The 23,775-nt window shown below is 52.5% G+C and overlaps 1 protein-coding gene across 1 annotated transcript; it reads left to right on the top strand.

Annotated features, from left to right (window-relative positions):
• Window positions 1-1,312: 1,312 nt before the first annotated feature.
• CACNG8 (calcium voltage-gated channel auxiliary subunit gamma 8) lies at window positions 1,313-23,514 on the top strand (the record flags this gene model as incomplete). The annotated part of the gene is made up of 4 exons (XM_007997970.3): window positions 1,313-1,670; window positions 17,484-17,567; window positions 19,127-19,267; window positions 21,485-23,514. Coding segments are annotated over 4 exons (1,344 nt in total), but the record flags the coding sequence as incomplete, so codon positions are not given.
• Between the last annotated feature and the right edge of the window lie 261 nt (window positions 23,515-23,775).

The raw sequence follows: 23,775 nt of genomic DNA, 5'->3' as shown, positions 1-23,775 counted from the left end.
AGGAAATTTTTCTTAATGGAGGAGAAAACGACGGTTATGACATGAGTTCGTTTAAGTTGTAGGGGGGAGGGTGGCGGGCGGGGGGGGGAAGATTTGGAAGACTCTTCTAAAGCAAAAGAGAGAGTGGGGGTTTTCCTGGAGTAAAGGCATAGTATGGGGTGGGGGGTGAGTGGCTTGTGGGGAAACAGTGGGGGCAGTGAGAGGGAATGGGTTGGAGATGGGGGGCCCTCTTGCAAACCAGTAGGTCTAATGTTGGGTGCATTAGCATTCCCCAGGGAGCTTTTATAAACTTAGATACCCAGGCCACACTGCAGACCAATCATGTCGGACTTTCTCAGGTGGGACTCAAACATCCGAATTTTTAAGGTCCTCGGGTGATTTCGAGGTGTGCTGGAGGCTGCTGGAGTCAGGAAGGGGGCTTCCAGTGACAGAAGACTGACTGAGGGTGGCTGGTTATTCTGAGTTGCACAAACTGTGAGGGTCAACTGGGATTTTCTTTTTCTTTTTCTTCTTCTCCTTTAAATTTTTCCTTTTTAGTTGAAGACAGATTGAGAGATGTATTTTTCCTAAGGAGAGGAAATTGTGGGGGACCATTTGGAGTGATGGCATGACAAAAGCCAGACCGGAGGGGGCTTGTGGAGGTTATTCCCACGGAAGTAGTGCTGCTCGGGCTTCTTAAGTTGTGGAGACGCTTAGGGAAAAGTTGGGGAGACAGGGAAGGGTTCTAGCAGGTGGAGAGGTGGGGCTGCAGGGGAAGAGTGGGGAGAACTGGTGGGAACCGAATGGTGATGGGGCGGGGGTCTCTAAGGAAGGAGGAACGCGACAGGGGCTCCTGGGGAGGAGGAGAGGTGGGGCTTGGCATCATGGGGGGCTGGTGGCTTCCCATGCGATGAGGACCGTGGAGCCCACTGGGGCGGAGCCAACGGGGGCTAGGGGCGAGGGCTGCAAGTGTGAGCGGTGGTGGGGATTCCTCTGAGTGGGGTTAGTGGGATGGTGGGATGACTTTCTTGGGCAGAAGACAAGAGTGGAGAGAGTTTTTTTGGTTTTTTTTTTTTTTTTTTTTTTTGAGAAAGGGGAGCAGTGGAGACCCAAGTGGAAGGAGTTTCTGGAGCTGAGGCAGGGATTTTAGGGGGGGGCGGGGACTGGGGGAGGTACCTGTGCCTTCTCCTCTAATCCGAGATCTCGCTCCTTGCCCTCCACCAGCCGCCGACCATGGCCGCGCTCTGACCCCCTCCCCGGCCGCAGCCTCCTCCTCGCCGCCCCCTCCCCAGCCCCACCGGCCCCGGGGCCCCCGCTTCTGCCTGCGCTGTGACCCCCCCCAGCCGCCGGCACGGCCCCGCCCCCGCTGCCCCGGTGGTGGCCCACGGCCCCCCGGCTGCCCGTGGTCAAACTGGAGTCACTGAAGCGCTGGAACGAAGAGCGGGGCCTCTGGTGCGAGAAGGGGGTGCAGGTGCTGCTGACGACGGTGGGCGCCTTCGCCGCCTTCGGCCTCATGACCATCGCCATCAGCACCGACTACTGGCTCTACACGCGCGCCCTCATCTGCAACACCACCAACCTCACGGCCGGCGACGACGGGACCCCCCACCGCGGGGGCGGGGGCGCCTCGGAGAAGAAGGATCCCGGCGGCCTCACGCACTCGGGCCTCTGGAGGATCTGCTGCCTGGAAGGTAGGGTGCGGGCGGCCCTCCCCGCAGCCCCCGCCGCTCCCCTCCGAGAGACCCTGGGCCTCCTGGGGTTGCCTCTCCCTGATCCTGGGGCCCCCATGGGCACCCCTCGTCCTCTGCCAGAGGCGCTTCTGCGGCTTCCCACTCGCGCCCCTGACCTCCTCTCCCTTCCTTCCCACTCCTCCCTGCGTCCTGGCACCCTGCGGAATTCCTCTGCCTGGTCCCTCGGCAGCCCCTCCGCCTTTACACTGAACCCCCTTATCCTATCTTCCCCTCGGCCGTGTCTCCTGCCCTGCCCCGTCACACCCCTCCCTCTTCCCCTCTCTCAAGCACCTGGGCTCCTCCTGTTTCATTTCTTCCACACTCTGCCCTGTGCCTTTTCTCTTTTTTTTTTTTTTTTTTTTTGACAAGGTCTCACTCTGTCGCCCAGGCTGGAGTACAGTGTATAATCACAGCTCACTGCAGCCTCCACCGCCTGGGCTCAAGCCATCCTCCCACCTCTGCCTCCTGAGTAGCTGGTACCACAGGCATGAGCCACTGTGCCCAGCTAATTTTTTTTCATTATTTGTAGAGATGGGGTCCCCCTTGTTGTTCAGGCTGGTCTCAAGCTCCTGAGCTCAAGAGATCCTCCTGCCTCAGCCTCCAAAGTGCTGGGATGACAGGCGTGAGCCTCTGCACTCAGCAGCCTCTTTCTCCCTCTTTCCCCTCAGTTCATCTTGACCCTGCTTCTCCTCTCCACCTGCCCCTTCGTTTCGTCTCCCTCAGGCCACCTGGCATCTTCTCTCTCCCGACATTTCCCCCAGGTCATCTGAATTCCCCTGCCTCTCCCGCCCCCACTCATGGCCCAGGTTTCCAGTCTCCATCTCTTTCCCCTTCTCTTTGGCTGCTGCTCCCCTGAAACTTCTGCCTTAACTCGCCCTCACTCATGACCTTCTCTCTTTTCTGCCTTGTGCTTCTCCTCCTGATCTTTCCCCATCAGTGCCCCCTCCCACGTCTGTCCCACCAGGATGCCCTCCAACCTCCCATCCTGGTCCTTTCCTCCTTTTTCCTTTAGTGGGCTCCACTTCCTCTTCCTCCACTCATGCCTTCTTTGACGTCTTCCTGACTCGACACCTCATGCCTTCACATTAAGGCTGCTCGCTCCTGCCCCTGCTACCTCCTCAGATCTTTGTCTTGGTTCTTTTCCTCTGTCCTGTTCTCCCTCTCACAGCTTCTCTCCTAGCTCGACTCCCTGGCTCTCGACTCCCCCACTTCTCCAAGACTCCTGCCCTCTGCTGCGCCGACCCCTTCTCTCTCCCACTTTTAGTATCAGTATTTCTTTCCTGAGTATCACCGAGCTGTGGGGCTGGGAAGCAGGAGTCCTGGGTGCCAGTCCTGCTGCGTATCTGCCCCGCCGTGTGACCATTATCTTCCCCCCTGCACCGCAGCCTCACAGCCCTTGTCTGCAACGTGAAGGAGCGGAACCAGCCGTTCTGATGCCCCCTTCCGCCAAAAGATTAAAATCTCTTGCTTCTCTTTTTCATCCCCCTCTATTTCTTCTGCCCCTTCTTCCTCTGTTTTGCTGAGTGCTCACGACAAGCCAGGAACGTTATCTTGTTTAATCCTATGAGGTGGGTACCACCTCCCTGTTGGGGATGGGTAAACTGAGGCTCAGAGAGGTGAAGTCACTTGCCCAAGGTCACCCAGCTGAGAAAGGGGCAGAGCCAAGCGCAGAACTCGAATCCCATGGATAGGATGCGCAGATGCGCTCTGTCTAGTGTACGAAGTGTTTAAAACTGAAAGCAAAATCTGAATCCATTGCCAACAGTTAAAAATAGGGAGGCTTCCCATTGTAGTTCTGATTTCCGGCTTCTTCTGAGCTAGCGGAAGATCTAACACAAGCTTGTGTTCTACCCTGACCACGATGGGCCGGATCTGAGCGGCAGCTGGCGGGGGGTCTCCATTTCCCCACAGTCACCTCCATCCGCCCTGTATCGCCTCCCATTCCTCCCATGGCTTTCATGATGTTCTTTTCCTCTCTTGTGGAAGTTTGAGTTCATGTCCATTCACCGGTCTGACCAAGTACCAGGCATAGAGCCAAGTGTGAGGGCTCACATCATGAAACCCCTAGGACAGCACGTGGCATCTAGTAGGGACGTCATTCATTCATTCATTCATTCAACGTCCCATTTTTATTGAGTTTATATTATGTGCCAGGCATTGTTCTGGATTCTGAGGCTGCAGCAGTGGAAAACAGACAAAACCTCCTCTCGTTATATATCTCATATTCTAAGGTAGAGACAGATAATGATGGAGGTAAATAAAGTCAACATTTAGGGTGTTAGATAGAACTGAGTGCTAAGGAGGACAAGGAGTTGGGGGGTGGTGGGAGGTGTCAGGGATCCCCGTGGGAAGTAGATAAGGAATCTAGGAAAAGCTTCCCCCAGCAGGTGACATTTGAGTGGAGGTCTGAAGGAAGTAAGAGATGGAGGAAAGTGCTTCAGCCTGTAGGAAGCACTGAGGTGAGAGTGTGGCTGTGTGTTGATCAAGCCAGTAGGAGGTCAGCGTGGCCGGGGCAGAGTGGGTGGCGGGGAACAGGGCAGAGTGAGTGGCGGGGAATGTAGTAGAAGGAGGTGCAGTCGTAGGGATATCGGGGTCCCCATCTCACAGGTTCTGGTTTTATTTAAAAATTATTATTTTATTTATTTACTTATTTATTTTTTATTTATTTATTTTTTGAGATGGAGTCTCCCTCTGTCGCCCAGGCTGGAGTGCAGTGGCGCGATCTCACTGCAAGCTCCGCCTCCCGGTTTCACGCCATTCTCCTGCCTCAGCCTCCGGAGTAGCTGGGACTACAGGCGCCCACCACTACACCCAGCAAATTTTTTTGTATTTTTTAGTAGATACGGGGGGTTTCACCATGTTAGCCAGGATGGTCTCGATCTCCTCACCTGATCCGCCCACTTCGGCCTCCCAAAGTGCTGGGATTACAGGCGTGAGCCACCGCACCCGGCCTTATTTATTTATTTATTGAAACAGAGTCTTGCTTTGTCACCCAAGCTGTACTGCAGTGGTGTGATCTCGGCTTACTGCAACTTTGGCCTCCTGGGTTCAAGCGATTCTCATACCTCAGACTCCCGAGTATCTGGAATCACAGGTGTGTGCCACCACGCCTGGCTAATTTTTGTATTTTTAGTAGAGACGGGGTTTTACCATGTTGGCCAGGTTGGTCTCGAACTTCTGACCTCAAGTGATTGGCCTGCCTAGGCCTCCCAAAGTGCTGGGATTAGAGATGTGAGCCACCATGTCTATGTCTGGCCAGGTTCTGTTTTGTTTTATTTTTTAAGCAGGGTTTTGCTCTGTCACCCAGGCTGGCATGCAGTGGTAAGACCATAGCTCACTGAAACCTTGAACTCCTGAACCCAAGCTGTCCTCTTGGCCTCACCCTCCCAAATAGCTAGAACTACAGGCACATGCCACCATTTTTGTAGACACAGGGTCTCACTATATTGCCAAGGCTGGTCTCAAACTCCTGAGCTCAAGCAGTCCTCCTGCCTCAGCCTCCCGATGTGTTGGGATTACAGGTGTGAGCCACTGCACCCGGCCTCATAGCTTCTTATACATCCCAGAAAGCACTTTGCTTTAGATTCGGAGACGGGAGCCGTTGAAGGTTCTTGAGCAGAGGAGTCCCATGAGCTGACTTACATTTCTGCAGTATGGCTCTTGCTGCTGTGTTGACAAGTGACCAAAGGGAAGGCAAATGAGACAACAAGAAGCTCATCTAGGGTGAGGGCCGTAGCGTTTGGGAAGTTGTGTGAATTCTTAGTATATTCTGGAGCTACCGTGGGCAGGAATTGCTGATGGAGCAGTTGTAGGATATGAGAGAGAAGAGCCAGGGGCGCCTCCAAAGCAGGGTTTTTCCACCGCAGCACGGTTGATATTTTGGGGTGGATAATTCTGTGTGGAGGGGGCCGTCCTGTGCATTGTAGGATGCTGAGCAACAGCCTTGATCTCTCCCACTAGATGCCAGCAGCACCCTTCCCAGTCGTGACAACCAAAATTGTAAATTGTGTCTAAACATTGTCGACTGTCTCCTGGGGGATAAAAATCGCCCTGAGTTGAGAATCACCGCTCTAACGCTTTGGCCTGAGCTCCTGAGAATAGGGGAGCCATTTCTAAAATGAAACAGCAGCTATTTTATTTATTTTCTCTTATTAAATTTATTATGAAGGAGAGGGATCAGGGGCTCAGTTCTGGGCATGTTAAATTTACGGTGCCCATTCACAGATAACATCTGGACAGAGGCCAGCACAGTGAAGGTCCTATAAAGTGCCATATAGGAAAGATTGCAGGCTTTGTGGAACAGTCTCTACCACAACTACTTGTGAAAACGACCAAGACAGTCTGTAAGTGAGTGTGGCTGTGTTCCAATGAGACTTCATTTATGGACACTAAAATTTGAATTTCGCCGGGGGCAGTGGCTCACGCCCGTAATCCCAGCACTTTGGGAGGCCAAAGCAGGCGGATCACCTGAGGTCAGGAGTTCGAAACCAGCCTGGCCAACATGGTGAAAACCTGTCTCTACTAAAAATACAAAAAATTAGCCAGGCATGGTGGCAGGTGCCTGTAATCCCAGCTACTCAGGAGGCTGAGGCAGGAGAATCGCTTGAACCTGGGAGGCGGAGGTTGCAGTGAGCCGAGATCACGTCACCATACTCCAGCCTGGGCAACAGAGAGAGATTCTAAGAAAAAAAAAAGTGTTTTTTTGGAATTCCATGTCATTTTCACATGCCACAAAAATCATCTTCTTCTCTGATATTTTCTCAATCATTAAAAACACATAAAACCCGTTCTTAGCTGGATTTGGCCTGTGAGCCGTAGTTTGCTGACCACTGATTTAAATTGTTAAAGATACGGTATATGAGGCCAGAGACTGGGCTGGAGATATCAGTTTGAGGGGCATCATCATATAGATGAATTAGATGGACGGAGTCAGTTAGAGAAGAGACAGCTGGGCGCAGTGGCGCACACCTACAATCCCAGCACTTTGGGAGGCCAAGGCAAGAAGATCGCTTGAGCCCAGGAGTTCGAGACCAGCCTGGGCAAAATAGTGAGACCTCGTCTCTACAAATAATTTAAAAATTAGCTGAAAGTGCTGGTGTGTGCCTGTGGTCCCAGCTACTCAGGAGGCTTAGGTGAGAGGATTGTTTACGCCCAGGAAGTCGAGGCTAAAGTGAGCCATGATTGTACCACTGCATTCCAGTCTGGGCGACAGGGCAAGATCCCATCTCAAAAAAAAAAAAAAAAGAGAGAGAAGAGATCAGAACAAATGATAAAATTTCATTAAAGGCTTAAGGCTTCAGCCAGTCCACTATTAAAATGTGAGGGAGATGGTCGGGCGTGGTGGCTTATGCCTGTAATCTCAGCTCTTTGGGAGGCTGGGACAGGCGGATCACGAGGTCAGGAGTTCAAGACCAGCCTGACCGACATGGGGAAACCCTGTCTCTACTAAAAATACAAAAATTAGCTGGGCTTGGTGGCGTGCACCTGTAATCCCAGCTACTCAGGAGGCTGAGGCAGGAGAAGCCCTTGAACCCGGGTGGCGGAGGTTGCAGTGAGCTGAGATCGTGCCACTGCACTCCGGCTTGGGCAACAGAGTGAGACTCCGTCCAAAAAAAAAAAAAAAAAAAAAGGGAGGGAGATGAGAAGTCATCAAAGGAGTGGAGAAAGGAGTGGCTACAGGTTTGGGGAAAAACAGGTCCTTGGATGTCCTGGAAGCCAACGGAAGTTAGTGTTTCAAGGAGAGGAGGAATGAAGGCTGACTCTGTTGTTCTTGTAATTGTCATTCATTTGTCACTGGATGCACACAATAACCCTGCTAAGTAGGTACTTTATTTATTTATTTTTACTAATTTTTTTTGAGATAGATTCTTGCTCTGTTGCCCAGGCTGGAGTGCAAAGGCACAATCTCAACCCACTGCAACCTCCACCTCCCAGGTTCAAGCAATTCTCCCGCCTCAGCCTCCTGAGTAGCTGGGATTACAGGTGCCCATCATCACACCCAGCTAATTTTTGTACTTTTAGTAGAGACGGGGTTTCACCATGTTGACCAGGTTGATCTCGAACTCCGGCCTCAGGTGATGTGCCCGCCTCGGTCTCCCAAAGTGCTGGGATTACAGGTATGAGCCACTGCGCCCGGCTGGTACTTATATTATTCCTGTTCTAAAAGAAGAAGTGAAGGCTCAGAGAGGTGAAGTGAGTTGCCCAAGGTCACACAGTTAATATGTAGTAGGGTCTGGATTTGTTTTTGTTTCTGATTTGTTTGCTTGTTTTTTTTTTTTTTTAGAGATGGAGTCTCCCCACATTGCCCAGCCTGGTCTAGAACTCCTGGGCTCAAGCAATTCTCTCACCCCCGGCCTCTCAAAGTATTGGGATTACAGGCGTGAGCCACCATGCCAGGCCCAGCATCTGGATTTGAATCCAGGTGTGTCTGGTTTTGTAGGAGAACAAAGCAACAAATCCACTTGCTTTCAGCCCACCAGGGCTATAGAAACTGGATCCCCCCAAGCCATTGCCTCCTGCAGTCACTGTGCCCTGGGAACTCTCGGGCTCAATCACCATCTCCCTTTGGAGTATGTCTGAGAGATGCAGTAGAATGTAATGATTAAAACAAGCTCAGAGGCTGTTCTGCCTAGGGACCGGCCATTTTTTATTCCTTTACTGTCTTTAATAAACTTGATTTCAGCCAGGTGTGGTGGCTCACACCTGTAATCCCAGCACTTTGTGAAGCCGAGGCAGGTGGATCACCTAAGGCCAGGAGTTCAAGACCAGCCTGGCCAACATGGTGAAACCCCGTCTCTACTCAATATACAAAAAAGTTAGCTGGGGGTGGTGGCAAGCACCTGTAACCCCCGCTACTCGGGAGGCTGAGGCATGAGAATTGCTTGAACCTAGGCAGCAGAGGTTGCAGTGAGCCAAGATCGTGACACTCTAGCCTGGGCGACAGAGCAAGACTCCATCTCAATTGAAAAAACAAACAAACAAACAAACTTGCTTTCACTTTCTTTCTCTCTCTTTTTTTTTTTTTTTTGAGATGGAGTCTCTCTCTATCACCCAACCTGGAGTGCAATGGCACGATCTTGGCTCACTGCAGCCTCCGCCTCCCAGGTTCAAGTGATTCTCCTGCCTCAGCCTCCCGAGTAGCTGGGGTTACAGGTGCACACAATCATGCCTGGCTAATTTGTATGTTTTTGGTAGAGACGGGGTTTCACCATGTTGGCCAGGCTAGTCTCGAACCCCTGACCTCGAATGATCTGCCTGCCTTGGCCCACTTTACTCTTTTTTTTTTTTCTTTTTGAGACGAAGTCTTGTTCTGTTGCCCAGGCTGGAGTGCAGTGGCACGATCTCAGCTCACTGAAACCTCCGCCTCCCAGGTTCAAGCAATTCTCATGCCTCAGCCTTCTGAGTAGCTGGTACTACAGGCATGTGCCACCACACCCGGTTAATTTTTTGTATTTTTAGTAGAAACGGGGTTTTGCCATGTTGGCCAGGCTGGTCTTGAACTCCTGACCTCAAATGATCTCCCCGCTTCGGCCTCCTAAAGTGCTGGGATGACAGGCATAAGCCACCATGCCTGGCCCCACTTTACTCTTAAAGAAAAAGAAAAAGAAACAAACTCTGAGAAATAAGACTGATTGGGTTTATCTCCTGTCTGCCACGTCCAGCCTGGTGACCTTGGCTGTATATTTAACCTTGCTGTGCCTCCATTCCACCGTCGGGGAAATGAGAATCCTAATAGTCCCTAACTTACAGGGCCAAGGAGGGATCCAATGAGCTAATATAAGAAAAGCATTTCAAAGATGAGCAGGCACAGAGGAAGAACTAGATTATAGCATTGCATTTTGTTGTTGTTGTTCAGCTGTTCTTCTCATTATTACTAGGAATTCTAATGTGACCAAGCCCTGATCCCCTCCACCCTGATAACCCAGGAATTCTAGCACTTCCCAATAGGAAGCACTTCCCAATAGGCCGGTGGCTCATGCCTTGTAATCCCAGCACTTTGGGAGGCTGAGGTGGACGGATCACTTGAGGTCAGGAGTTTGAGTCCAGCCTGGCCTATATGGTAAAACCTTGCTCTATATGGTGATAGAGCAAGACTCTATTAAAAAAAAAAAAAAAGCAAGCAAGCAAGAAAGAAATATAACACGGGTGACCATATATAGTTAAAATTTTTAAGCTGGGCACGGTGGCTCACGCCTGTAATCCCAGCATTTTGGGAGGCTGAGGCGGGTGGATCACCTGAGGTCGGGAGTTGGAGACCAGCCTGGCCAACACAGTGAAACCCCATCTCTACTGAAAAAACAAAATTTAGCCAGGTGTGGTGGTGGGCAACCATAATTCTAGCTACTCGGGAGGCTGAGTCAGGAGAATTCCTTGAACTCGGGAGGTGGAGGTTGCAGTGAGCCGAGATTGTGCCACTGCACTCCAGTCTAGGCAACAGAGCGAGGCCCTGTCAAAAAAAAAAAAAGAAAAGAAAAGAAAATTAAAATAGCTACATTAAAACAAATAAAAAGGAACAGGTACCCAGCATAGCCAAGATATTATCACTTGAATATGTAATCAACATAAAACTTATTAATGAAATATGATGCATTCTCTCTCTCTTTCTCTTTTTTCCCCCACCCTGAGTCTGAAACCCAGTACATATTTTACCCTCACAGAACCTTTCCATTGCCACATTTCAAGTGTTGGGAGCTGGAGGAGTCTGCATGGGACAGCCCAGCTTGTGCCCCCTCCTCAGGGATTTCAGTCACACCCCTAAGTCTTCTCTCAGGACTCAAGAGTCTGGGCCCACAGCCCTATTTATTAGTGCTGACCACACAAAGGCCCTGTGCTAAAACTTTGCCTGGCTTATTATCTTATTGAACCCTCGCCATTTTGCCAGGGGAATGTATTATTAGCAGGAATCTGATGGCCAGAAAGGGGAAGTGACTCAGCCTGGACCACCCAGCATGAGGGGTAGAGCAGGTTGGATCCCAGTTTTCCACGTGTCTGCACTGCAAGAAAGCTGCCTCTTAACCCTCACATGCCCAGGTCTGCATTTGGCAGCCCCGGGGAGGAGACTCAGGGCCACGACATCACGACATCACGATCCATGCACAAGAAAAACTCCCAGCTTGATCGGTGGTGTTAGGCATAACTACTGTCTATTCTGTGCCTAGCTTTCTTTTTTCTCAGACAGAGTCTTGCTCTGTCTCCCAGGCTGGAGTGACCCGGCGTGATCTCCGTTCACTGCAAACTCCACTGCCTGGGTTCAAGCAATTCTCCTGCCTCAGCCTCCTGAGTAGCTGGGATTACAGGCGCCCATCACCACGCTGGGCTACTTTTTGTATTTTTTAGTAGAGACTGGGTTTCACCATGTTGGCCAGGATGGTCTTGAACTCCTGACCTCAGGTGATCCGCCCACCTCAGCCTGCCAAAGTGCTAGGATTGCAGCTGTGAGCCACTGCACCTGGTCTTCTGTGCCTGCCTGCCTGCCTGCCTTCCTTCCTTCCTTCCTTCCTTCCTTCCTTCCTTCCTTCCTTCCTTCCTCCCTCCTTTCCTTTTTCTTTCTTTCTTTTTTTTTTTACGAGACAGAGTTTTGCTCTTGTCGTACAGGCTGGAGTGCAGTGGTGTGATCTCTGCTCATTGCAACCTCTGCCACCTGGGTTCAAGCGATTATCCTGCCTCAGCTTCCCAAGTAGTTGGGATTATAGGTGCCTGCCACCATGCCTGGCTAATTTTTGTATTTTTAGTAGAGACGGGGTTTCACCACGTTGGCCACGCTGGTCTCGAACTCCTGACCTCGTGATCCACCCGCTTTGGCCTCCCAACGTGCTGGGATTACAGGCGTGAGCCACTGCGCCCGGCCTTCTGTGTCTAACTTTCATTGAAATCTCACTGAAGCCCTCTAAAGTCACCCCACCGTCCTCAGTTTCCCTGTGAGAGAGTAGAGGCCCAGGGATGATCTGGTTCCAAAACCACGCAGCTGGGAAGTGGTGCATTGGGATGTGTGTCCGGAGAGTTGGATTCCAGAGCCCACGATCAATAACCCCCGTAGCCACCAGACTCTACTGTCTTAAATATGCCAACCTCCCAAACTGAGCTGTGCTGGAAGGAAATTCCTCCCCATCACTCACCCGCAACGGGACTTTGGGGAACTTCTTCAACTCCCTATGCCTCCGTTTCCTCATTTGTAAAGCAAGGATGCTGTCGCCGCCTACCTCCAAGGGTTTGTCCATGGGACTGAGCGAGTTATTAACCACCTGTCAAATGCTTGGAGCAGTACCTAGTGCATGGTTAGTGCTCAGTCAGAGCTACTTATTATTACTGTCACCACTAACCTGTTCAGCGATTCAGTGTGCCATGTGGTTTACATGTTCAGTCTCATTTAATCGTCACAAATGTTATGAGAGAATTACTACGATCCCATTCAAGAAAGGAGGAACCAGGCTGGGCGCGGTGGCTCACACCTGTAATCCCAGCACTTTGGGAAGCTGAAGTGGGTGGATCACCTGAGGCCAGGAGTTTGAGACCAGACTGGCCAACATGGTGAAACCCCATCTCTACTAAACATACAAAAATTAGCCAGGTGTGGTGGCGGGTGCCCATAATCCCAGGTACTTGGGAGGCTGAGGCAGGAGAATCATTTGAACCTGGGAGGGGGAGGTTGCAGTGAGCCGAGATGGTGCCACTGCACTCCAGCCTGAGCAGCAGAGCGAGACTCCATCTCTAAAAAAAGAAAAAGAAAAAGTGGGCTGGGCGCGGTGGCTCAAGCCTGTAATCCCAGCACTTTGGGAGGCCGAGACAGGCGGATCACGAGGTCAGGAGATCGAGACCATCCTGGCTAACCCGGTGAAACCCCATCTCTACTAAAAAAATACAAAAAACTAGCTGGGCAAGGTAGCGGGCGCCTGTGGTCCCAGTTGCTTGGGAGGCTGAGGCAGGAGAATGGCGTGGACCCAGGAGGCAGAGCTTGCAGTGAGCCGAGATCCGGCCACTGCACTCCATCCAGCCTGGGCGACAGAGCGAGACTCCGTCTCAAAAAAAAAAAAAAAAAAAAAAAAAAAGAAAAAGAAAAAAGAAAAAAAGAAAAAAAAAGCTGGACAAGGTGGCTCACCCCTGTACTTCCAGCACTTTGGAAGTCCAAGGCAGGAGGATCACCTGAGGTCGGAAGATCGAGACCATCCTGGCTAACACAGTGAAACCCTGTCTCTACTAAAAATACAAAAATTAGCTGGGCGTGGTGGCGCACTCCTGTAATCCCAGCTACTCAGGAGGCTGAGGCAAGAGAATGGCTTGAAACCAGGAGGTGGAAGTTGCAGTGAGCTAAGATCAAGCCATTGCACTCCAACCTGGGCGACAGAATGAGACTCCATCTCAAAAAAAAATAAAAGAGAGAGAGAGAGAGAGGAGAGAGAGAAAGAAAGGGAGGGAGGGAGGAGGGAGGAAGGAAGGAACATTGAGCTTGCCATGTTACCTACCACACCATGGTGGAGGTGCTGATGGGTAAAAGTTTGTACGTGGGAGTTGTATATTCATTCACTCACTCATTCATTCATTCATTCATTTTGAAAATTGTAGTAAATTATATATAACATAAATTTACCATTTTCATCATTTGTAAGTATGCATTTCAGTAGTGGTAAGTGCACCCACATTGTTGTGCAACCAATCTCCAGAACTCTTTTCATCTTGCAAAACGTAAGCTCAGTACCCGTTAAATAACTCCACATCCTCCCACCCTCCAGCCCTGGCAACTACCATGATACTTTGTCTCTATGAATTTGATTATTCTAGGTATTTCATATAAGTGGAATGGTATAGTATTTGTCTTTTTGTTACTGGCTTATTTCGCTGAGTATAATGTCTTCACAGTTTATCTATGTTTATAGCATGTATCATAATTGGCTTCCTTTTAAAGGCTGAATAATATTCCATTGTATGTATAGAGCACATGTTTCTCCATTCATCTGTCAATGGGCACTGGGGTGTTTCCACTTTTTGGCTATTGTGAACGATGCTACTATGAACACAAGTGTATGAATATCTATTTGAGTCCCTGCTTTTAATTCTTTTGGGTCTATCTCCAGTACTGGCATTGCTGGATCATATGATGATTCTATTTTTAGTTTTTGAGGAACCTCGATAGTGTTTTCCATAGCCACTGCACCATTTTACATTTCTACCAGCAGTGCACAAGGGTTCGAATTTCTCCACATCCTTCACAATAGGTGTTATTTATTTATTTTATTTATTTATTTATTTTTGAGACAGAGTCTCGCTCTGTCACCCAGACTGGAGTGCAGTGGCACAATCTCGGCTCACTGCAACCTCCACCTCTGGGTTCAAGTGATTCTCCTGCCTCAGTCTCCCAAGTAGCTGGGACTACAGGCATACACCATTATGCCCAGCTAATTTTTGTATTTTTAGTAGAGACAGGGTTTCACCATGTTGACCAGGATGGTCTCGATCTCTTGACCTCGAGATCCACCCGCCTTGGTCTCCAAAAGTGCTAGGATTACAGACGTGAGTTACCGTGCCCGGCCCTTTATTTATTTATTTATTTATTTATTTATTTATTATTTATTATTTATTTATTTATTTAGAGATGGAGTCTTGCTCTGTCTCCAGGCTGGAGTGCAGTGGTGTGATCTCGGCTCACTGCAACCTCTGCCTCCCGGGTTCAAGCGATTCTCCTGCCTCAGCCTCCCAAGTAGCTGGGACTACAGGTGCACGCCACCATGCCCAGCTAATTTTTGTGTTTTTAGTAGGGACGGGGTTTCACCATGTTGGCCAGAATGGTCTCGATCTTTTGACCTTGTGATCCACCCACCTTGGCCTCCCAAAGTGCTGGGATTACAGGTGTGAGCTACTGCACCCGGCCTATTTTATTTATTTTTAATAGTAGCCATACTAAAGGATATGAGATGGTATCTCATTGTGGTTTTGGTTGCATTTCCCCAATGATTAGTGAAATTGAGCGTCTTTTCATGTGCTTGTGGACCCATTCAATCATTCTTTTTTTTTTCTTTTTCGAGACTGAGTCTCGATTTCTCACCCAGGCTGGAGTGCAATGGCACAATCTCAGCTCACTGCAACCTCCGCTTCCCAGATTCAAGCAATTCACCTGCCTCAGCCTCCCAAGTAGCTGGGACTACAAGCGTGCGCCACCACACCCGGCTAACTTTCGTATTTTCAGTAGTGATGGAGTTTTACCATGCTGGCCAGGCTGGTCTCAAACTCCTGACCTCAGGTGATCCACCCACTTTGGTCTCCCAAATTGCTAGGATTATAGATGTGAGCCACCACACTTGGCCCATTCAATCATTCTTTCATTAAAAATACGTATTAAGCACTCAGTATGCACTAGGCACTGTTCTAGATCCTGGTAATACAGTGTTGAACAGCCCAGATGCTCACATACGTGATGTGTGTTTGACTTTTGTTGCCACCATCAGCTGTGAAATGATGACCCCTTTCTGTGCCTCAGTTTCCATGTTTGGGTAATGGGTGCCATATGTCAGCTGCTATCAACTGAGCCCTTAATTGTGTTCAAGGCAAAGTGCTAAATCTCCACCTAGACCAAATCCTTCATATCAGTCCCATGAGGTAGGTCCTGCTCTCTTCATTTTATAGCTGGGGAAACTGAAGCAAGTTGGCCTATGTAACACCAGCAAGGACACAGAATAAGGAAGTGGTGGAGGCCAGCGCAGTGGCTCATGCCTGTAGTCCCAGCACTTTTGGAGGCTGAGGCAGGCAGATCACTTGAAATCAGGAGTTCAAGACCAGCCTGGGCAAAGTGGGCAACATGGAGAAACTCCGTCTGTACAAAAAATGCAAGAATTACCTGGGCATGGTAGCACAAGCCTGTAGTCCCAGCTACTCAGGAGGCTGAGGCAGGAGGATCACTTGAGTCCAGGAGGCAGAGGTTGCAGTGAGCTGAGATTGTGCCACTGCACTCCAAACTTGGGCAACAGAGGGAGACCCTGTCTCAAAAAAATAAAAAATGAAAAAGATGGAGACACTCCAATACCTAACATTTGGCCACTGCAGGACACAAACCACATGATCTATTTCACAGGACTCTTAGGAGCATCAAATGAGTTGGCCCACCTAGGAAGCACCCAACGCACATTAGCTCTTGGCAGTATTACTCACTCCTTTATACTGATTCTTCCCAGTTCCTCCTTTGTCCCTATTCTTTCCCCTACTTTCATTTGCTGGTCATGGTCTGCCTCTGATCTCACCTTCTGCTATGCTTATATTCATTCATTCATTCATTCATTCATTCATTCATTCTTCATTCAACCCTCATTTCTTTCACTTTTTTTTTCTTTTGAGACAGAGTCTTACTCTGTCACCCAGGCTGGAGTGTAATGGCACAGCCTTGGCTCACTGCAACCTCCACCACCTGAGTTCAAGCGATTCTCCTGCCTCAGCCTCCCGAGTAGCTGCGATTACAGGCACCCGTCAACAAGCCCAGCTAATTTTTGTATTTTTAGTAGAGACAGGTTTTTACCATGTTGGCCAGGCTGGTCTTGAACTCCCGACCTCAAGTGATCCACCCGCCTTGGCCTCCCAAAATGCAGGAATTACAGGTGTGAGTCACTGTGCCCGGCCTCAACCCTCATTTCTTGAGGTCTGCCGTGTTCCAGGCCTAATGCCAAGAAATGCTGGGACACACAGAGGAATTGGACTCCCATGCCCTATCCCCTCCAGGAACTCCCAGCTTGCCGAGGACGAAGAAGATCATCTATCAACGAATGCATGTCCTATGGGGCACCTCAGAGCAGGAAACTGACCCAAGTTTGGTGGGAGGAATGAGTGTGCATATGTGTCTATGTCTAGGGAAAGCTTCCTCAAGAAGGTGCCTCCTGAGCTGCCCGCTGCAGGTAAAGTACTACATCAGCAAAGAATGTGAGCGAAATGTTCCACAGCATGGGCACAGGCCTGCAGAACTGGACAGAACTGAGCAGCTGAGGAAACTACATTATTTATATTTATATTTTTAATTTTTTCTCCAGCTATGTGCTAGAGGTAGTAAAATATTAACTGTTCCCAAAGGATGAGAAAATAGCTGAGGATGAGCATCTTAGGAGGGGAAGGAGATGAGGATGCCTGACCCCTAGAGGCATACTCCACCCCTCACACACCTCTGCTTGCTTCAACCACTCCATCTCTCTCCAGAAGGTTCTAGGTTCCCTGCAGAAAGAGACTGGAAGCGCTCTCCCTCTCTCTCCCCTCCACCCCTACAGGACTGGATACTACAACTCCCATGATCCACTGCGACTGCTCTTCTCACAACTGGGCTCCAGACTTCACGGGGTCTCATGGGAAATGTAGTCCTCACCGGCTTCTGCATCCCTTTCCTTTTTTTTTTTCCCACGCATTTCCAGACTTTTCAACCAATTGAGAGGTGGGAAGCGCCCTGCTATTATTGAAGCCAACAACACCCTCTTTCTTATAGAGGTGGGAGCAGGAAATCCAGAGTGCTGGAGCAACTTAGCCCAGATTACAGGGCCAAGGTCCCATGGCCTTGCAGTGAGTGCTGGATGTTAGACTTTGGGTTTTTTTCTTGCTTTTCTTCTTTTCTTTAACAGGCGGAAAAACGGAGACCACAGAAGTTCAAAGTTTGTCCCATATCACGAGTCGGGCTCAGGAGCCGGGACTTGCTGTCTCCCAAGCTGCTCAGAGAGAGAAGGGATTTGGGGAAGGGCAGGGTCGGTTGTCAGTGGGGTTGCCCCGCCCCCAACCCTGAAGTATCCACCCCCACCACTGCCCTCCCCGCTCCTCCAGGGTTGAAAAGAGGCGTCTGCGTGAAGATCAATCATTTCCCGGAGGACACGGACTACGACCACGACAGCGCGGAGTATCTACTCCGTACGTGGGGGTCCGGGACAGAAGTGGGGAGTGGGTCAAATCGCGGGGCCTGAGGGCGTCGGGGTGGGCGCCGGGAGAAGGCACTTGGATCGACACGCCGAGGTTAGCCTCCCAGCCAATCCGAGTCCAGATAGTGAGATCCTCTGGTCCCCGATTGGCTGAGTGATCTCGCCCCCGCCCCCTCCTCTCACCTTGGGGCGGGCTGAGGGAGGATCCTGAGCGCTCATTGGCCGCCTTGCTCTCTCTGGCCCTCGCGGCGACTCTGCGCCGTGACTGGTTGTGGAATCCTGGGCTGGGATTGGCCACCGCGCCGCAGGGCTATGGGGCAATCTGCGATGGGGACGGGCCACTCCCTGGAGCCGGTTGGGAAAGCCTGTGTTTCCATTGGTAGCTACCCCGAGAACGCGGCAAATCCTAAATGATGATTGGCTGCAGCCTCAGCCAAGCTCCGAAATCGCAAAATCTGGTTGCCTGGGGTTTTAAGAGTGGGTGGAAAGCACGGACTGCAGAGAAAGAGACAAGGGGGGCGGAGCGGGGGGAGGGGAGAGAGAGAAGGGGAAGAAGGGAGGGAGGAAAAGAGAAAGACTCAGATAGATGAAGTCAGGCCTAAAAGGGGGTGGGGAGGGAGGGAAGGAGGAAGGGAGAGAAAGGGAGTGGAGAGAAAAGGAAACCTGGAAGATTGAGGAAGCCAGGCATTAAAGGAAGGGAGAGATCCAGGAGGCCAGAGGAGGCCAGGCGAAAAAAGGGGCGGGGTGAAGTGGGGAGAGACCTAGGAAGACAGATGAGGTCAGGCAGAAAAAAAAAGACGGGGGAGAGACCTAGGAAGATAGGCGAAGCCAGACAGAAAAAGTTGGGGGCGGGGACTAGGAAGCCAGATGAGGCCAGGCAGAAAAACCGGGGTGTTGGGGGGAAACCTATGAAGACATATGAGGCCCAGAAGATAAGAGGAGAGAGGGGAGACAGACCCAGAAAGATAGATGAAGCCAGGCAATAAAACAAGGGGGGTGCGGCGGGAGGAGAAGAAGGGAAGAGAAACTCAGAAGTAGATTCCGCCTGGCAGAAAAGGGAGGAGGAGGAGGGAGGAAGGAATGTAGAGAGAGAGAGAGAAACTCAGATGAAGCGAGGCAGAAAATGGGAGGGGTGTGGAGAGAGGTAGTAAGTGATTTGCGGGATATGGAGAAAGAAATTCGCAGACGAGAGGAAGGGAGGGATGAGAAAGAGAGAAAGGGAGAGGATCCATGGAGAAGTTGGGAGAAAAACAGGGAGAGTGATTTCGATAAACAAAGAGGGGAAAAGATATTCCGGGAGAGAGAAAAATAGTCCGAGGGAGAAAGAAAAGGACAAAAAAAAAAAGAAGGAGAGGGAATCAGACCGAGAAACAGAGAAATTTTAAAAACAGGAGAGAGAATGAGGCAACAGTAAAATAAACCAGAACACAGCCGGAGAGGAAGAATCACATAACTGGTGGGAGGCGCCGCGAGATGGGGGGCCGGGAGGGGGGCGCAGGGGGCCGCGTCTGACCGCCCTCGCTCTCCCTTCTTTTCCTTCCTCCCCCGCAGGAGTTGTCCGGGCCTCCAGCATCTTCCCCATCCTTAGCGCCATCCTGCTGCTGCTTGGGGGCGTGTGCGTGGCGGCCTCCCGCGTCTACAAGTCCAAGAGGAACATCATTCTGGGCGCAGGGATCCTGTTCGTGGCAGCAGGTGAGAGGCAGAGGGAGGGGGCGACCGGGGCGGCCCACCTGCGCGCGCACGTGTGTGTGTGCGCGCGCGCGTGTGTGTGAGTGCATGTGCGCGTGTGTGTGTCTGCAAAGCCACCTTGCCCCGAGCACCCCCGGGGGTCCGGAGCCTTCCTGGGCGGTCCCCAAGCTCCATCGCCACCCGCTGGGTAAGGTGGGTGTAGTCTTCGCGACGCCTTCGGAGGAGTGCAGCGGCAGAGACAGGTGTCTAGCGCGTAAGACGCCGAGCGCTTAGGATCCTTAGCCCGCCGTCCTGGAGACGGAAGGGGAGGAGCTGGGGGAGGGGGTGGGATCTTGAGACACAACTGGGCTCTTGAGGATAGAGAGGCGCGGCTGGGCCTTGGAGGGCGGGCCCAGGAGAGGTAGAAAGTGATCTGGGCGCGGATGAGGAGCCTGTTTTAAGGGGCTGGCCTTTGGAGACCTTGGTGGATCCAAGAGGGGGCTGGTCCTGGGAAACCGTCCAGGGCCGGGAAGTGGAAACTAAAGGGGCTGGGCGAGGGAGACTGAATCGGCCCTTGCCCGTTACCATTTGGAGAAGGAGAGGCTAGAAAAGACAGGGTGATGCCTGGAAAAGCCAAAGGGGGAGGGGTTATGTCCTTAAGGACACAAAGAATCAACCTGGCTGATTGAAGCAAGAGGCTGACCAAAGCCAGTCAGTACCTGGGATTGGCCGTCTCAAGAACTAGGGCCTAGAGGAGCAGAGAGCTAGGACAGGAACACTTAAGAGGCATGTAATTAAGGGGTAAGACCCCCTTTCTACCCCGTATGGGTAGCATTGGGAAATTCCAGGGAGCAGAGCTTTTTTGGAGGAGTAGAATACAGAGAAGAGGGAGGGCTTTGCATATTTGAAGAGCAGGGTGTGCTTTGGGGGTGGGTCTAGATCTACAAAGGGTGGGGCTTGGAGGACCTGAAAATCCGGAGTAGCTGGACCTGGGACCGGGGAGGACCCTGGCCAAGATCCGCACGGGGCGGGGTTTGGTAAGCTGGAGGTGGGGCCTAGAGTAGAAGGCGGGGCCTGCTTTATTAAGGGCAAATTTTTGACCAGCAGGGGAGGGCCTAGAATGGATACTCCGCCAGGAATTATATGACGAAGAGAGGGTTTAGATAAGTGATAGGCAGGATGACATCATTAACAGAGTTCAAAGGAGCAGAGGGACGGGGCTTGGGAAAAACCCAGGTTTATAACGTTAAGGGTGGAGTTAGACTAACCAGGCAGGGGCTGTAAACTCATCAAAGGTGGGTTTTAGACCAATCAGGGCAGGGCCTGGACTAGCTAGGGGTGGGGCTTAGGTCACCTAGGGGTGGGGCCTGGACCACTTGGGGTGGAGTTACCACCAGAGAGGTTGGGGTTTAGACCAGCAGAGGTGGGACCTTAGCTAGAGGAGTGGGGTTTATGCCATGTGGGGGCAGCCCAGACCATCTGGGGGTGGATCTTAGACCACGTAGGGCCGAGTTCAGACCAGCCAGGGCTGGATTAGACCAGCAGAGGTGGAGCTTGGGTTATCCGGGGGCAGAACCTGGACCATCCAGGGCCCTGTCTTGTACATTCAGGGCAGGGCCTGGACCACCTGGGGGTGGGGTTTAGACCATCTGGGATGGGACTTGAACCAGCCAGGGCCAGGACCATCTAGGGTGTTGCCTGGACCAGTTGGGGTCCTAGACCACCTGGGGGTGGAGTTTAGACTAGCCAGGGCTGGGCTAGACCAGCAGAGGTGGGCCCTGGGCTATCTGGGGGCAGGACCTGGACCAGCCAGGGCCGTGTCCGGACCATTCAGGGCAGGGCCTGGACCACTTTGGGGTGGAGTTTAGACTGTCTGAGGGGGTACTTGAGCCTGCGGGGCCAGGACCACGCATGATGCAGTTGGACCATTGGCGGCCCTGCAACACCAGGGGGATGGAGTTTAGGTCAGCCGGGGCTGGGTTAGACCAGCGGAGATGAGGCCTGGGCTAGCTAGGAGTGGGCCTGAGCCCTCTGGGTTGGAGCTTAGACCAGCAGGGCAGCGCCTAGAGTATCTGGCGGGGAGTTGTGTTCACTTCCGGCAGGACTTGGGTCAGCCAGATCCAGGATGGGGGTCTAGCCTGGGGGTGGCGCCTAGGCCCGCTGGCGCAGAGGGGCCGGGGCCGGGGACCGGGGAGGGGCCGGGGGTGGCCTCGAGGCTCCCGTCTGACCGTCCCCGCCCAGGCCTGAGCAACATCATCGGCGTGATCGTGTACATCTCGGCCAACGCGGGCGAGCCGGGCCCGAAGCGGGACGAGGAGAAGAAAAACCACTACTCGTACGGCTGGTCCTTCTACTTCGGCGGGCTGTCGTTCATCCTGGCCGAGGTGATCGGCGTGCTGGCCGTCAACATCTACATCGAGCGCAGCCGCGAGGCGCACTGCCAGTCTCGCTCGGACCTGCTCAAGGCCGGCGGGGGCGCGGGCGGCAGTGGCGGGAGCGGCCCCTCGGCCATCCTCCGTCTGCCCAGTTACCGCTTCCGCTACCGCCGCCGCTCCCGCTCTAGCTCCCGCTCCAGCGAGCCGTCGCCGTCGCGGGACGCGTCTCCCGGCGGCCCCGGGGGCCCGGGCTTCGCCTCCACAGACATCTCCATGTACACGCTCAGCCGCGACCCCTCCAAGGGCAGCGTGGCCGCGGGGCTGGCGGGGGCCGGCGGCGGCGGCAGCGGCGCCGTGGGGGCGTTCGGCGGCGCGGCCGGGGGCGGCGGCGGAGGCGGCGGCGGGGCGGGCGCCGAGCGGGACCGCGGGGGGGCGTCCGGCTTCCTCACGCTGCACAACGCCTTCCCCAAGGAGGCGGGCGGCGGCGTCACGGTCACGGTCACCGGGCCGCCCGCCGCGCCCGCGCCCGCGCCACCCGCGCCCGCTGCGCCCGCACCCGGGACCCTGGCCAAGGAGGCCGCCGCCTCCAACACCAACACGCTCAACAGGAAAACCACGCCTGTGTAGGGCGCGGCGGGGGAGCCGAGGGGCGTGTCCGGGGCGCGTGCGCGGGCGCGCGTGCATCGAGGCTGCCGGGGTCGGGGGCGCCCCCGCTTTCCCCCGTGAGCGCGCTGGAGACTGCTGGGCCCGCCCCCCGCCCACCCTCCCTGCCCTCCTCCCCCTCCGAAGCAGGGACCCCGAGGGAGGGGGCAGGGGAGAGAGGGGGCTGCTGTGAGGGAGCGTTGTGTTTTATTTTTTTGTGGGATCTATGGGGAGGGGGGAGGGCCATGGTGTTTTTTGCAGTTTCGAGATGTTTTCTTTTTCACGTTTTGCTGTGTGCATGGGGTGGCGGGGCGCGGGGAGGGGAGGGAGGGACTCCCAGCCCAGCCCAGCCCAACTCCTGGAGAGGAGCCCATAATACACAAATACATAGTTACACCCACAAACTATATATATGCCCTATATAAAGAGACACAGCTAAGGGACGCAGAAAGGCAGAAAGAAGGGTTGGACGCGGGCATTCATTCATTTTTTTTCATTCATTATTCCACAAAGGCTTATTAAGCACCTACTGTGTACCAGGCACGGGTACATAAGAAGGCACTGGAGCAGGGGACACGAACGAGGCACAGAAGGGCCTCCTCGTTCATTCATTACCGGCAATTTATTTGTGCGCCTTAAAAAGCTAGGCATTGTGCTCCGTGCTCAGCGTGCAGGAGGCAGGAAAACAGCCAGGGGTCCCGACATCTCATAGAGTAAACATCTTGTGCATGAGACAGGCATTAATCGATCATGTACATACACAATAAATTACAGTTAGGCTATAGGAGAAATGAGATGCTATGAAATGCTCCATCAAGGGAGCCTAACCCAGTTGTGAGGAAGAGATTTCAGTGGACAGTGAAAGGATGAGAAGAAGCCAGCAGGGTGGAGCTGGGGTGGAGTGTGGCAGGCAGAGCAGCACTTGCAAAGGCCCGGGGGCAGGAAGGAGCTTGCAGCAAGGGCTGAAGGGTAGTGAGGCAGGTGAGCGGGGACCAAGGTGAGGCTGGAGACGCAGACAGGGCCAGATTGTGCAGAGACTCATAGGCTAGGAGTTTAGATTTTATTCTAGGGATGGCCATGGAATGGGTTTAAGCAGGACCCTAACGTGAATGGTGTACAAAGGGAAGACAGGAACTCGGAGACAAGAGTAAAAGGTGGAGATATGCTGAAATACAGCATAAAACATGGGCACTGGCCCTTGGAGCTTACACTCTTGTGGGAGGAAGCACATAATTACACAAATAGTGAAGCATAGACATGGTGTCTGGTGTGCAGGAGAAGCCCTGGGGCTTACAGACTCATGTGTCTGTCACTCATTCATTCAGCCACTCACCCGTTGCCATTTTTGGCCATCTGCTAAGGTACTGGGAAGTGTTAGGATCCAGGTACCCAGGGGTGAAACAGACTCTAGCCCTGCTCTTAAGCAGTTTATTGTCATCAAACGCCACCATCCAGGCAGGGCAATCGGTGCTGGAACGGGGACCACAGTGGGTACCATGGCACACAGTGGATAGA

The sequence above is a fragment of the Chlorocebus sabaeus genome, chromosome 6 (genome assembly GCF_047675955.1).
Source record: "Chlorocebus sabaeus isolate Y175 chromosome 6, mChlSab1.0.hap1, whole genome shotgun sequence".
Classification (NCBI taxonomy): Eukaryota; Metazoa; Chordata; class Mammalia; order Primates; family Cercopithecidae; genus Chlorocebus; species Chlorocebus sabaeus.
The sequence above is the reverse complement of the archived record's forward strand: the minus strand, read 5'-3'. Positions and strand labels throughout refer to the sequence as shown.